The sequence below is a fragment of the Strix aluco genome, chromosome 16 (assembly GCF_031877795.1).
Source record: "Strix aluco isolate bStrAlu1 chromosome 16, bStrAlu1.hap1, whole genome shotgun sequence".
Classification (NCBI taxonomy): Eukaryota; Metazoa; Chordata; class Aves; order Strigiformes; family Strigidae; genus Strix; species Strix aluco.
Window position 1 is genome coordinate 16,867,422 of NC_133946.1, and position 13,189 is coordinate 16,880,610.

The following is a 13,189-nucleotide window of genomic DNA, read 5'->3' on the forward strand; positions in this document are numbered from 1 at the left end:
AAACAGGAAGTTAATTCATTCTCTCCAAATAAAATCAGAGTTTTGCCCATATTCCGAGTTCCCTTTTTTTCTGAAAGCAGCAGGATAATAAAAACAATGACCTTGGCAAAGAGTCAGAAAAACAGACTTAGTCTCCTAGAATTTGTAACAAAATACAAATCTCCAGAGCTACTACAGATCAGTTACATCTATCCTCTCTGCAGCCACAATTTAGCAAAAAAATAACAGTTTACATAAAGTCCTGGTGAAGAACTTGCTAGCCAACAAAGAATGCTGCAGCCAGGCCTGGATGCACACTGTTTAAGATGACTGTTTCAGGGAAGGTGTGCCAGTTGATCTGTGCAATCACTGAAACTGCACAGCACAACCCCTCTTCCCTGGCAATCCATCAAGGTGGCACTTAGTGAATTCCACTGCACCGGCTTAGTGAGAGTGACCTGGCAACCAGAAGGGAATGCAACAGCAGTGCTCTGCATTCAGTGGCTTAGTCACCTGTCTCAGCAAGGAAAAGGGAGAGGACACACTCCATGGTATATTTTTTTTAATTTTAAAATGTGCATGTATGCATACACATGCTTGGGGAAGCCAGTCTGGAATGTGATTTTCTAAGCATTATGAAAATGAAAATCCCCACAGCAAAACCTTGGAATTTTTTAATATTTTAATTTTTTGGAATGCAGACCTCCTACTGGTCTGTACAACATGGAGCTTTTTATTTCTCACCTATCAAAGAATTTATTCAGAGATGGCAAGGTAAGGTAAACGTGTGGCGTGTCTGTTTTTAATTGCACCCTTGGTTGAAGGCCAAACTTGGCAGCGGCAAATTCTGTTTCTGTCTTTTGCTCAGAGTGTGCCCTTCAGCCCTTCTAATGTGAATATTCACATTAACATCAAATGTGAATACTGCTCCACTACAGAGAACAACTTCCTCCATCGCTCAGTTTGTCCAGATACTGGTAGAAAAATCTGTGAATTCTTCAGTCTGGTCTTGTTGCCACCAATCTTTGCAAAGACTAAACTAATGAGTGCTTAATTACATTTATGATACTCTTTGACCTCTTTATCCTAACATTTATATTGTTTGCTGTTCCAAGAAACCACAGATGCCTTTTAAGTGTGCAAATAAGCACATATACAGTACATACCTTCAGCTTATTTTTCTACATTTTAAGCTAAGTTTAAACATTTTCAGGTGGTGGTAGTTGTTGGACCAACTTTAGCTCCCTCTTTTATTACACAATTTCTACCACACAAATGTGGAAAGGAATTTTTACTGCTCTCTGCGATTTCACAGGACAGTTTCTACACAGGACGCTGTACTGCATACATGTCTCCTGAGACAGAACAAATTAATTGAGAAGCACATTAGCTACTTAGTACCAAGGCTCCACTTAGCAATGAGCAAAGTTCTTGCTCCCCCTCCAGAAGAAATCATTGATGAACTTTTATCTGCCAAATTAGGCTGTGAATGTCTGGCATCTCCCTAAGTGAGAGCAGTTTCATTAATACCCACCCCAGGGCAGAAGGCAGAGTCATTTTTAAAATGCCAGTTACAGATCTCCGCCTAAGTGTTCTCTCCAGTGTCTAGTGCATCTGGTTGGCAGCTCTGCCAAATCCCTTCTCAGTTTTGGTTCTCCAAACTCTTGTATGCTAGGCTGGGTGTTTAAATTAAGCCAGGGTGATTCAGCAGATGTCTTTTTGCAGCTCTCTGCAGGGTGGGAGCACCTGACAGCAAGATGACTCCACAGATTATGCCTTGTCCCCAGTCCTAAAGTCTACCACTGTGCTATGAGAGGTTAGGCAACACTCAGCCAAAATCCCTCATTGATTATGGGAGATTAATGCCTTTGGAGATCAATCCAAACGATGTAAGGTAATTTAAATGTGTGTTTCCTTCAATATACATCAGTGCGGGAAGGGAGCCAAGTACTTCCAGCACTCTGGCCTGTTTCAAGGATTTAATAACTGGTCCAGAAGAAACCAAATCTGCTTTTACAAGATGATCCCTATTTTAATTTAATTCAGAGTTTTCAGCATTTATGAGAACTGCATTAATGAGATAGCAACTAGTGCAGAGGCACGAACTCTACAAATGCCACAGAAGATGCTGTAGTGCAACAGCAGTCTAACCAGCACTGCAGTGTGTTCCTGCAACTGCAGAAAGGTGCAGCTAGATCACATACTCAAGCAGGACCTCCTACGTCTTTATAGGAGACGAAGTTTGGAGTTTGTACTCCAAGTGTCTTCTGGGTGTAAAAGAGAAATAGCTTTTAACAAAATGTAGATTGACAGAAAAAAGCTTAAAAGAATACTTGACAGCTATGAACCAGGAGCAAGAAGAGAAGCGTGGAGTAGGAATACCTTCAGACAAATCCTCCTTTCAAAGTTTGTTATGCTCTTCTTTTGGAAGACTGAGAATTCAGTGTAGCCACTACCATGATAAAAGTTGTCCCAAAATTAGAATTCATGGAAATATGAGGAGGCCATTAACTTGCTGATGTTAAAAAAATGACTAGTTTGGAGGAAAAGGGAAAGGGAGCTGAAGGCAAAGAAGTGGAAGAACCTTCCACTGAGCATATCCTCTGGCCCACCAAATCTGCCTGTTTATGTGACTGACTCTACAACATTCCTGCAGTTCTTCAGCTCTTTGAATGCAATTCAAAATTATCTAATTCTTTAATTACAGGATTGGTACCTATTTAACTAACGATTCCTTAGTTATGCCTGTCACTTAAATTCCTACAATAACTGAATTAATCCAACACTAATGTATTGATTAGTTGTTATTTAATAACATATTGGTCTCCTAATTTCCAAATTTTAATTTTGCCCATGAAAGGATTGTGATGATAAACCCTAGTCGTTAATGATTGAAATCCAAGACTAAATTGCAGACCTGAAAAAAACCTTTTTTAGAACAAGGGAATCCACTGACACAACAAAGGCTTAGAGTTTTCTCCTACTGAGTGAACGATTACTAAAACTCATAATTCCTAACACCACGCTACACAGCAATTGCTTACAAATTGCCATGCAAACAGAAGCTGGGCTGGTTTTTGTTGTTTTTTTTTACAGAAGAGGAAATTATGTCCCTATGTAGATTAGGAAACAATGGTGTCAAGGCTAACAGCTGCATTTTCAAAAAGGTGCTTGATCTGAAACATCAAAAAGGGGGGTTGTTTTGGGATTTATTTTGGTAATAGTAAACACTCAGCTCTTTGATTTACCTTTCAACTTTGAAAGTTTAGTCTTATCCATGCAGATGCTATACAGAGAGGTTCTTGAACCCACAATCACATTAATTTGGCTAAAATGCAACCCTTCAAACACACGTCTGTGTATCTGCTAGGACAGTACACCTTATGGCGCAGGCAGGTGACTGAGCAGAAGACAGGCACTGCCAAGTCTATCTTTGCTGCTGAAGAAGACGGCAGAGCAGGACCACGTCCAAAAGCCGGTCACAGGACGCCTCATTTCCCAGCCCTCAGCACGGATCGTCTTAACCACAAACCGAAGCAAACTGCCTGCGCGAGAGCTGCAGCGGTCACGGGTCCTCGGCAGCCCAAGCGCACGTTCAGCCGCCTCCTCCTCCTCCTCCTCCTCTTCTTCTTCCCCACCGCAAGGCCCACCGAGCTGGCCGTCCCGGGCACATCCCACGGCCCTCAGCTCTTCCCCGCCCACGGCCCAGCCCCGACCGAAACGCTCAGGCCGCGGGAGCCACAGTGCCGCCAGGCTGGTTAAAGGGCGCCCTGGCGCCGCGAACAGCGGGAGGCCGCCCCGCCGAGGGACCTTCCCGGCGTGTTTCCAGAGCGCGGCCGCCATATTGCCGCTCCCCGCCTCTCCCGCGCGGCCTCTGTCGCTTTAAGGACGCAGGCACGAGCCCCCTCCCCCCCCCTCCCGCCCCGCATCACGCGCTCGCCCCGCGCACCGCCAGCCCCGCGCGCACATCCCCCGGGCCCCCCGCCCTCCCCCGAGCGCCGCTCGCTCTCTGATTGGCTGAGCGCCGCGCCGTCGGATAGTCAACATGGCCCGCGTGCGGCGTGGCGGCCCTGGCGCTGGCTGGGCCAATCGGGGGCCTCTTTGTTGAGGGAGGCGCCCGCGCTTCGGCCAATGGGAGGGCGCTTTCTTGGCGGCGGCGCAGCCCGAGTGAGCCTGCGAGGAGCCTAGCGGCTGGCGCTGCTGCCTCTGCGGGCGTGAGGGGACGCGGGGCGCGGGCAGGTGAGGGCGCGGCGGGGCCGAGCGCCCGGTGGGGCTGGCGGAGCGCGGGGAGGGGGTGGCCATTAGGGCCTGCTCCGGGGTGGAGCTCGGTGGCGGCGGGGGCCGCCTGGAGCCGCCTGGCGGAGAGGGGCGGGCCCGGCCCGGTCAGGCACCATTTTAAGGCTGGCTTGAGAAGTTTGGACCGAGAGAAGAGGGAGTCCGCGTGGCTCTGAGTCTGGCGGAGGGGGACAGAGTGGTTCCGGCCACATGTATGGCCGCTCTCGCCCGCCCCGCGGAGCCTGGCGGCGAGCCCTCCCTTCCCCCGCCCTCCCGGTGGAAGTGGGGGAGGAAGAGGGTGGGAGGGCTGTTGTTTGTGGTGAACAGTTTCTCCGTCTTTCTCACCCCGCGGTGCTCGGGTTGAGTCAAACCCTTAGCCACTTAGGTTAGGCGTGATTCTTTCGTTTGACCTCATCCACGATCTTGTGTTCCCTCAGCGTGATGTGAGATTTTGGGGGCTTAGTTTTTCATTTCGAGGTCCTCGTCTTCCAAGTGAGGGGCTGTTGAAGATTTTCTCTGCTGCTATGATTGTTTACTGCGTGTGATGCTAGCGTTTGTAGGATTTGTCTGACTCCGTTCCTGTAACATCTGCTAACGACGCTTGAAAATAAAAGGGTAGAGAAGCAAGTATGTAAGTTATAGGTGAAGCCAGAACCACTAGGCAAATTTTTATAAAGTCACCTCTAACCAAAAAAGTGTTCCCTCAAGAAAACTTCCAAAGTGAGCTTAAGTATTGCTAGTGTTCAGGGCTTGTGGAACAGGTTAAAGACTTTCTTCCTCTTGACTATTTTTTCATTATTGCTTCTAATTTTCCTTCTAATTTTCCATAAAAAGTGTCAGACTGTTACGTTTGTGGCTTCCCACAGGGTTGCATCCCAGCAGCTCTAAAACAGAAGTCACAACTTTCCCTTCTGATTTGTTGTAGTTACAAAAAACAGTAACAGTTGTGGGTAGAAGTCTTCCTGTGAGTTCAGGAGCCCCTTAGTTTCCTGTTTCATATTCTAGTTGTGTTTAGAAGGTTTGTACAGCAAGACATAGGCTTTTTTAGCAGAGAAAATTTATTCTGTGTACACTTCTACTTGTCTTGCCATTAAATATACAGACTTTTCCTTTAAAGTTGCATCCTTCAGGATGTTACTCGTCCTTACAATGAACTTTTGCTTAGCGTGCATCAAGTTTACAGTTTCCTGCTGTTTCAATTGACTAATGGCGTGTGACATTTGTGGTAGACAAATTGCAGCAGCCTGCTTTGTGGGACAAGTGGTTGATGTAAGTGTTCTTGCCCAAAAGCTTCATGTCTGCATTAGTCATTTGAAAACAGTAACTGTCCAGAAGAAATAAGATACAATTTTGGCCTCTTATTGGCAGTGATAGCAATAATGACAATACCTTACACTATTATTTTCTTGGAGTTCTGATATCTTTTTCATGTCTTAATTGTCTGTAAACTGGGCTCACTTGCTTGGAAATAACTAAAGCAATAAATGTGAAGGCTCCATGCTTTAATGCTGTACTCTTTCAACTAGGTGTGCATTTTTTAACTTTGTCTCTCTAAAATCACCTTGCTCTGCCCCTCCCCTGCCCCCACCAGCTTTTACTAAACAGTTTTGTTAGTAACTCTGTGGTAGTGAAGTCGTTGGAAGGCAGCTGTAATGTAACTGGGAATCACAAGCTGTTTTGTAAGAAAGCTGCTTCTTATTATTTATTGATATACTTTTTACTTTTTAGTTGCTGAAGGAACAACTTTGAGGAGCGAAACAAGACTTAAAGTATGTGTTTGCACCAGGGAATGGTGTCTTTTTTTTTCTCCTCTTTTTATTGTTGTTGTTTCTTGTTACTTAGGTGAATGACTTTTGTCAGAACATGCAGAATTCATGCCTGTTCCAGTGGAGATTAATTCAACAGCTATTTAAAAATTACTCAGGTTATGGGAACTTTATTCCATGTTTTCTAAACATGAATGAGGGTGGAATGAGAATCTCATCATCCTTCAGCAGGGTTAAGAAGTAGTTCCCTGCAGGAAATACAGCACAAACAACTGAGCAAAAGAGTTTGTGCATGGAGTGGATTTTTTCCATTATCTCTGTCATTGGGCCTAGGTTGGAAGAGACAAGGCTCCAAGGCTAATTTTTAAGTAATGCGAGTCTGCATTTTTATTTGCTTACCATTGCTTCCTCTAATGGTGACTAGGATCATATAACTTGTTGGCTGAACTCTGATATTAGGTCAATTTGTTATGTCTTACCTTTTTAATCGTATCTCTTTTTTCTGCCCTCTGTCTGCTGTGGAAGGACAGACTCATGTATGCTCCTTTATTTCTTCAGCTGTAAGATAGTAAAATTCTTCCGTTTTGCTCTAGCGGATGTTTGCTGGCATTGCCACTTTCTCTTGTTATGTTTAAGGCAAGAATAAGTGTTTGCAAATAAATATGCTTGGGTTGCTTAAACACACTTAGTCTACCAGAAGCCCCTTTTATTTCTTCCTGGATTTAATCTATAGGGTGCACTCACCTGCTTTTTTGGTAGATGTTAAGGAACTTTACTTCCTGTGGGATAATCTAAGTATACTGTGAGTACTTTTTTAAATAAACAAAGCTTTTCAACTCCATTTAAAGTGGTTGTGAAAAGTGTTGCTTTTCTAGCTTAGAGCAGGAATTGGCACTTTCTGGATGGGAGAGCACGTGCGATCTCCGGGCCCCCTGCTCGGGCTGCCAGTCAAAATGTCATTAGTGCTTAGGTGGTTCTTTGGTAGCCCTGTATTGGAAGCTGGGCTAGAGACCAGCCTGCTTGGCTCTTAAAGAATCTAAGAAATCAGACCTGTCGACTCTCATGAGTGCTGTAAGGTACTTTTTATTCTAAATTTGACTTGCAGACTAACATCTGCTTTCTTGAAAGCTTGATAGGGGAAAATACCACCTTGGTTCTGTTTGATATGTAGAGATTACTTGGATTTGTGATGAACTGTTCAGAACGGGGAGGGGGAACCAACCTGTGTTACTACAACAGATACACAGGCCTAGGTATTTCACCCCAGTAAAGAAATAACAGCAAAATAAGTTAGGCAATCTGTCTCCCTCTGGTTTCTCGGGAGAGCTAATTTAGATCTTGGGGGCTGGGGTAGCTGTGCTAAACTTGGTTCCAATCATTGCTAATACCAAGACTTCAACTTCTATGTATGCTCTTTGTTTTCTCACTCCTGATAAATAAATTCAAGGCAAATCTTTATATAGGTGATTCTGCCTTCGTAGCTGCTGTCAAAAACCCTTCTCTTGATAAATAATTTTCTTTCCTTAAGTGTTTTGCTTCTCTTTATCTAGCAGCAGTTTCAGGTCGTCGTTCAGCATAGTGCAGCAGAAGCCTGTCTAATCAGGGCTATCTTTGTGAATAGCTGCAAGTGAGGCATATTTTTCTGCTCAGGTGACATAAGAAAAAAGTCATTCTGAAGTTGTAATTCATTTGAAGCTTCATTGTTTTCAGATCAGGCGTAGTAATATAGTATATGCAGAGATTAAAAATTCATTATTTACTGTGATACTGTCAAGGACTTAGAAAATAATATATTTATATCTTCTTCTTTGGCTTGATTTCTTGATTAGGAAACTGTGACACTTGTCTTCAGACTGAAGACTTATGATCTGATAGAAATGAATTAGAGTCTGGAATACTTAACAGAAAAAATAAGTTTAAAAGGGTTAAATGAAGGCACTTAACAGACTATTTAAAAACTATGAGCAAGTTCCAGTTTGGATTGGGTATTATGGTACCTATTCACTTTAGTGTAAGAGATTATGCATGATGAATTTCTCAGCAAAACCAGCAGCTGTTAATTTATATTGAGATTTTAAACAATGACCTGTTTTCATTTTCTGTTGAGGTAAACAGATTACCATTAAAGTATTTTTAAACACTGTATTTCAACTTGCAGGTGGTTACAGGCACACAGATGGCAGATAACAGGTATGTTGCACTGTTTTCTTGAAATTAAATCAAGGCAGTTAGAGCTGACTGTATATCTGGTCTTCCGTGGGAGATTTTTGTTTTTACCTATGAAGAACAGATTACCAAATTTGGATAAGAATAAAATGCTAATATTTTCTCCAACTGGACTGTGTTTTCTTACAGCAGGGACAAAACCCTCATTTGGTACAGAGAAACTGAGATTGTAGTGTATTGGATACAGAATTACTTTGTTCTCGGATTAACATAATTTGTGTTGTCTTGATTCAGTTTTCAGTGTTCATATTTAAATGCCCTGAGGACTTGAAGACAGCACTGATCCTCAGTGTTTCTCTGATCTGTATGATTTAAGCATGCAAAAGGCACGGTTTTATTTTCTAGTCTTTATAGCATTTTTTTTGGACAAATAACAGTGTTGTTAAACTGGCGTAAATACGTAGGTGATGCTGGTCTTCTGAGGCTTGCAGTGCACTAGGGTAAGCTGGATAAGCTAGTCTGTCCAGTAACTAATAATCCCATTTGCGTATGTGGTATCTCTTCTCCTTTTGTGTGCGAGTTGGGGTTAATTTCAGCAATATCCAGTCTGTATTTTGCGACCTATAAACTGGCAGGGAACACAGGGAATGCTCGCTGGCTGTTGACTCATTCTGAGCCCTCTCTTTCTCTAGCACAGGAAGTGTAATGGAAGACATTGCAGCAGGGAGGTGGGGAGGACAGGGGCATCTCGTTTTAGAATAGAAGTGAATGTAACAACTTGATAGAGAAATTCAAAACAAAGAGCTTTGTTCTCTTGTTTATCTTCCTTTCTTACCTGTATCCTTTCTCATGTTTTTATTTATTACTTACACTAAAAGGGTGTCTTGTATTTTCCCTTGTGAGTAATAACATTTTTCTATCCAGAGTGACCAGTGCAGATGAAAGGCCAGCCGTTCACTTAATGAGACGAATTTATCTGTCAGTGTTTTTTGTTTGGGGTTTTTGTGTTTTGTTGTGGGTTTTTTGTGTGTGTGTGTTTGCCTTTCCTTTGCATCCTGTTTGTCTTAGGAGAACTAGTTTCGTATCCAAACTTTTAAGTTTTGAGAAGCTTGAAGACTTGTCTTCTAGTGGCATACTTGTTTATAAAACTTGTCCTGTAGTAAACACTGAAAATTCAGAATACTTTTGTTCTTAAATAATAAGATTTTTATAAAGTGATGCCTTTTCAATATGTTACATTTTTAATTCTTTTAGTAAAACAGAAGACACTGCTTCAGATTCTGTGGAGGCCGCTAAAAATGCAAGTGACAAAAAAGGTAATAATACATAGTAGTAAGTAACATATTACAAAGGTGGAATAAGCCTCGTGTGTTGAAGCTTCTTTATCTATGGTTCCAAAACCTTTACAGTCAAAACTAAAGATGTATTCTCTTATTGAAGGCAAAGCAGTGGTTTCTAGGCTGTTCGCTTTCTGATGTTTTCTGTATTTACTGCAGCCAAGAGCAAAATAAAGGCTATATTTTTGTAACATAGTATTTTTGCGTGTAGTGTGGCTAGCATACTTCACTATTGCATGAACTAACCCACTAGACGCTTGCAATAAGGCCTGCATAGACTAGCTTTTAGCAACATGCTGTCTTTATCGGTATAGTTATTAAAATGAGCAGTGCTGCATGTATGCTAGTTCTTTACTGTCTTCTTTGTAGGAAGATGCATCTTTATAATGTGTTCTCTTGAGGCTTTTATTCTTTGTTTGGAAAGTCTACAGATAACTGCTGAATAATGCTTTCCAAATTAGTGCTTCTATGTGCAAAAGAGCTACAGTGCCATTGTTATTAACCTGAATGCTCAAATTTGTAAGTTATAGTGAAATACATTTCACATATGTGGTCACTAAATGTTCTTTAGGTCTCACTTTTTTTAAGAAAGCCTTTGTGACTGGCAATTGGAAATCACATAGAAACTTCTTACAGTCATGTTGGATTAAGAAAAAACAGCCATGACCCCCACCACCCCCCAAACAAACAACAAAACCAAACAAGCAACATGCAAACCTGCCTATGTAAAAGCTTCATTGAGTTAATATGTGCTATGCAGTTAATGTTTTTTAATGTCTGGGGAGAAGAGCAATGAGAAAGAATGGAAAGATTTGAAAAGCAAATGTCTTCCCACTGTGACCACCTGTGCAGTTATTAGCAAGGATTTTTAACTCCTAACCAGAAGATTTTAGATCTAACCTCCTGTAAAAATAGTCTTCTGTGAACTGTTGTGATGACTGTTTGAGGAGTCTTGCAGATTGTAGAAGTATCTTGATGTAAAAAATTAGTAATTGTCAAGGAAATGGTCATAGTGCTATGCTCCTTTGTTGTAGAGTACACAGTTTTCATCATTTTTTTCAGGAGTCAGACTAACTGGAAAACACTTATAAATGTCTTTGTGTAATTAAGTGGTTCTCTTGCAAATTTATATGCAGCTTATAAGCTACAGCTACTATAGAGGGAGGACAGAGAAACTCCTACTTTGCACTTTCTTACATAACAGGGAAGACAGGAAATTTGCTTATGTCATCAGTCTACTATTAGCTTCTAAAAGCAAAGATTTGATATATTTGCAAAGCAACAAAAGAAGCATTTTCTGTCATCCAGTTTTATCTTTCTGAAATCTGATCTTGAAGTAATTTTGCTTGAGTTACTAGTGAACTGTAGTGGTGCTATTTGGATCTGGAAAATAGTGAGTATTTTTACTGTGACTGTTGTAAGACCCGCAGGGTGACAAAGCACTATAAATGTATTCAGATTGGTTTTAAAAGTGGTTTTCTGTCTTCATAGAAAAGCTAGCAGACCAAGTGATGCAAAATCCGCAGGTCCTGGCAGCTCTGCAGGAACGTCTTGACAACACAGCACTTACTCCTTCAAGTTACATTGAAACGTAAGTACTGGGCATAATAAAATTCTTGAAAGACTGAAAACGTAATAGAATGTTATTACTGTATAATTAAGGTAGGAAATTAGAACAAATTATTAATTAAGAAAAATGGTTGACTTCATCCATGATTCATAGTGGCCTGTGTCTGGACGGAAGAGTCAGGTTTTGGTTTACTTACACAAAATTGCAAACAAAACTTTGTCCAGTTCAGTATTTTCCTTGGCTATTACTATTTTGGTTAGCAATAACTGCCCTACCCCGCTTTGTTTCCTTCTGTGACCCTTATTCTGTCAGGGCGTGCGCTGCATTGATTGATGATTTCTGTAAGATTGCTGTCTGGGATGTAGTGGAAAGTTCAGGACCTGTAAATCCCTAGTTTGAAGCTTAGTTTTATACTAGCTGTAGAATGGACTTAAACTTTAAATTTTTGCCTTTAGTAGATAATTGTGTTTTTATTTCTTGACTGGGAATAGCTGGTAGACATATTTAAAAAAAATTCTATAAAAAGTTCTTTTTATCTGTCTTTATATAAATGCTTTATAATTTAAATTACATAGGGGTAATGTGTACTTTTCTGAGTATGACCCATGAATCAAAACTTTCCTCTGTAGAATGAACAGTTCTTATTTTTCATAGATGGATCAGCACAACTCTAGTCTCAAAGTTCAGGTGTAAACAAAGGTATTAATTTCAGATCTCTGAACTACATGGGGAGGGTGGTGACCCCAGGGAATGGAACAGACGATAACACCTTTGAGAGCAGCTTGGGTAGGAGAGGATTCTTTCAACTTTTTGAAATAGGTTTTGAAGAAATATGTATGTTTGACATAATGTAAACATAATTTGACATAATTTAAAAATTGCACTTAGTTATAAGCAGCCTATTTCGCAGTGATAAGTTAAATAATGCTGAGGCAACTAGCTTTTAACCTTAAAGATTTGTTTGGTTTTTAGTTTACCAAAAGCAGTAAAAAGAAGAATTGATGCCTTGAAACAGCTCCAGGTGAAATGTGCCCATATAGAAGCTAAATTCTATGAAGAAGTACATGATTTAGAGAGGAAATATGCAGCACTCTATCAACCCCTCTTTGATAAGGTGGGAGGACTATATGTACAGTCTTTGTCTCCTTCTATCTTAGTCAGTTCTGTTTGCATATATGTAATTTTACATCTTCAATTACATTCTTGATTTTTTTCTAACACAGAGAAGAGAGTTTATTAATGGGGAAGCTGAACCCACAGATGCGGAGTCAGAGTGGCACAGTGAAAATGAGGAAGAAGAAAAACTAGCTGTGAGTACAAGCTGGGTAATGAACTACAGATAGGTAGGATAGTCAGAATTAATTCCTGTACAGTGTTTTCCATTAAAAGACTCATCTTTTGGAAATAAAGGTTTTATCAGTAATGTGCTCTTGTGATGAACACAGTTATGTCCAGTGAAAGCTTTCAGACTTCTAGTTGAGGCTTTTTCCAAGTTTGTAACTCGAGTGAATTGAAAAGTTGCCTTCGCACTGTTCGTAACCTGTTAACAGTATGTTTCTGATAATGGGTTCCATTCCAGTGCTACATGATACCCCAAGATAATAGAAGGCTGGCTGTTTATCTGCCTGTCCCCTTTATTTTGGGGGACATAATTAGCTTTACTTCCATAAATATAGATTAGACACATGTCACCTAGTCATAAAATGGAATCAGCCTAATGTGTGCTGGCTAGTGGATTCCTACTTGTCTGTTGAGTAGGAGATACTTTGATTTAGGAGGGATAATATAATCTGTAGGCTGCCTTTTTCTCTCCTATCATATTTGGAGATGTATACTCATGGCTGGCTTGCTTTTTCTCAGAGAAGTGACCTACTTAACAATGCTGTGTTTGCCATTCTGTCAGGTTTTCCTTGCAGTTTTTCCTTGGCCCATTTTCCTTCAGTTTCCTTTGGACAGTGTTCTGTATACAAAGCGGATTGTTTTTGTTTTTACTGATCTTGTGAGATTTAGCATGACAGTACTCCATATGCATAAGCAAAAAAGGTTTGTTAGGCTTTGTGTAAGTACAGCATTGGCAGGCCATGTTCCGTGCAATT

General features: G+C 41.1%; 1 protein-coding gene and 1 non-coding gene across 6 annotated transcripts in view; both read left to right on the top strand.

Annotated features, from left to right (window-relative positions):
* Positions 1–4,114: 4,114 nt before the first annotated feature.
* The window catches only part of NAP1L4 (nucleosome assembly protein 1 like 4), a 28,994-nt gene continuing 19,919 nt past the window's right edge, over positions 4,115–13,189 (top strand). For 3 of the 5 annotated variants that reach the window (XR_012625472.1, XR_012625473.1, XM_074842649.1), the window contains exons 1-7: positions 4,115–4,218; positions 5,983–6,023; positions 8,179–8,210; positions 9,441–9,502; positions 11,015–11,114; positions 12,066–12,207; positions 12,317–12,403. Coding sequence is in view for 3 of the 5 variants with exons in the window: in XM_074842649.1 (XP_074698750.1) it covers positions 8,197–8,210; positions 9,441–9,502; positions 11,015–11,114; positions 12,066–12,207; positions 12,317–12,403 (405 nt within the window). In the remaining 2 variants the exon portion in view is untranslated. The remainder of the gene's footprint in view (positions 4,219–5,982; positions 6,024–8,178; positions 8,211–9,440; positions 9,503–11,014; positions 11,115–12,065; positions 12,208–12,316; positions 12,404–13,189) is intronic. The other 2 variants (XM_074842647.1, XM_074842648.1) reach the window with 2 other exon arrangements.
* LOC141931056 (small nucleolar RNA SNORA54) lies at positions 12,618–12,745 on the top strand. The gene has a single exon (XR_012625480.1). It is a non-coding gene; the product is annotated as a small nucleolar RNA SNORA54 (small nucleolar RNA).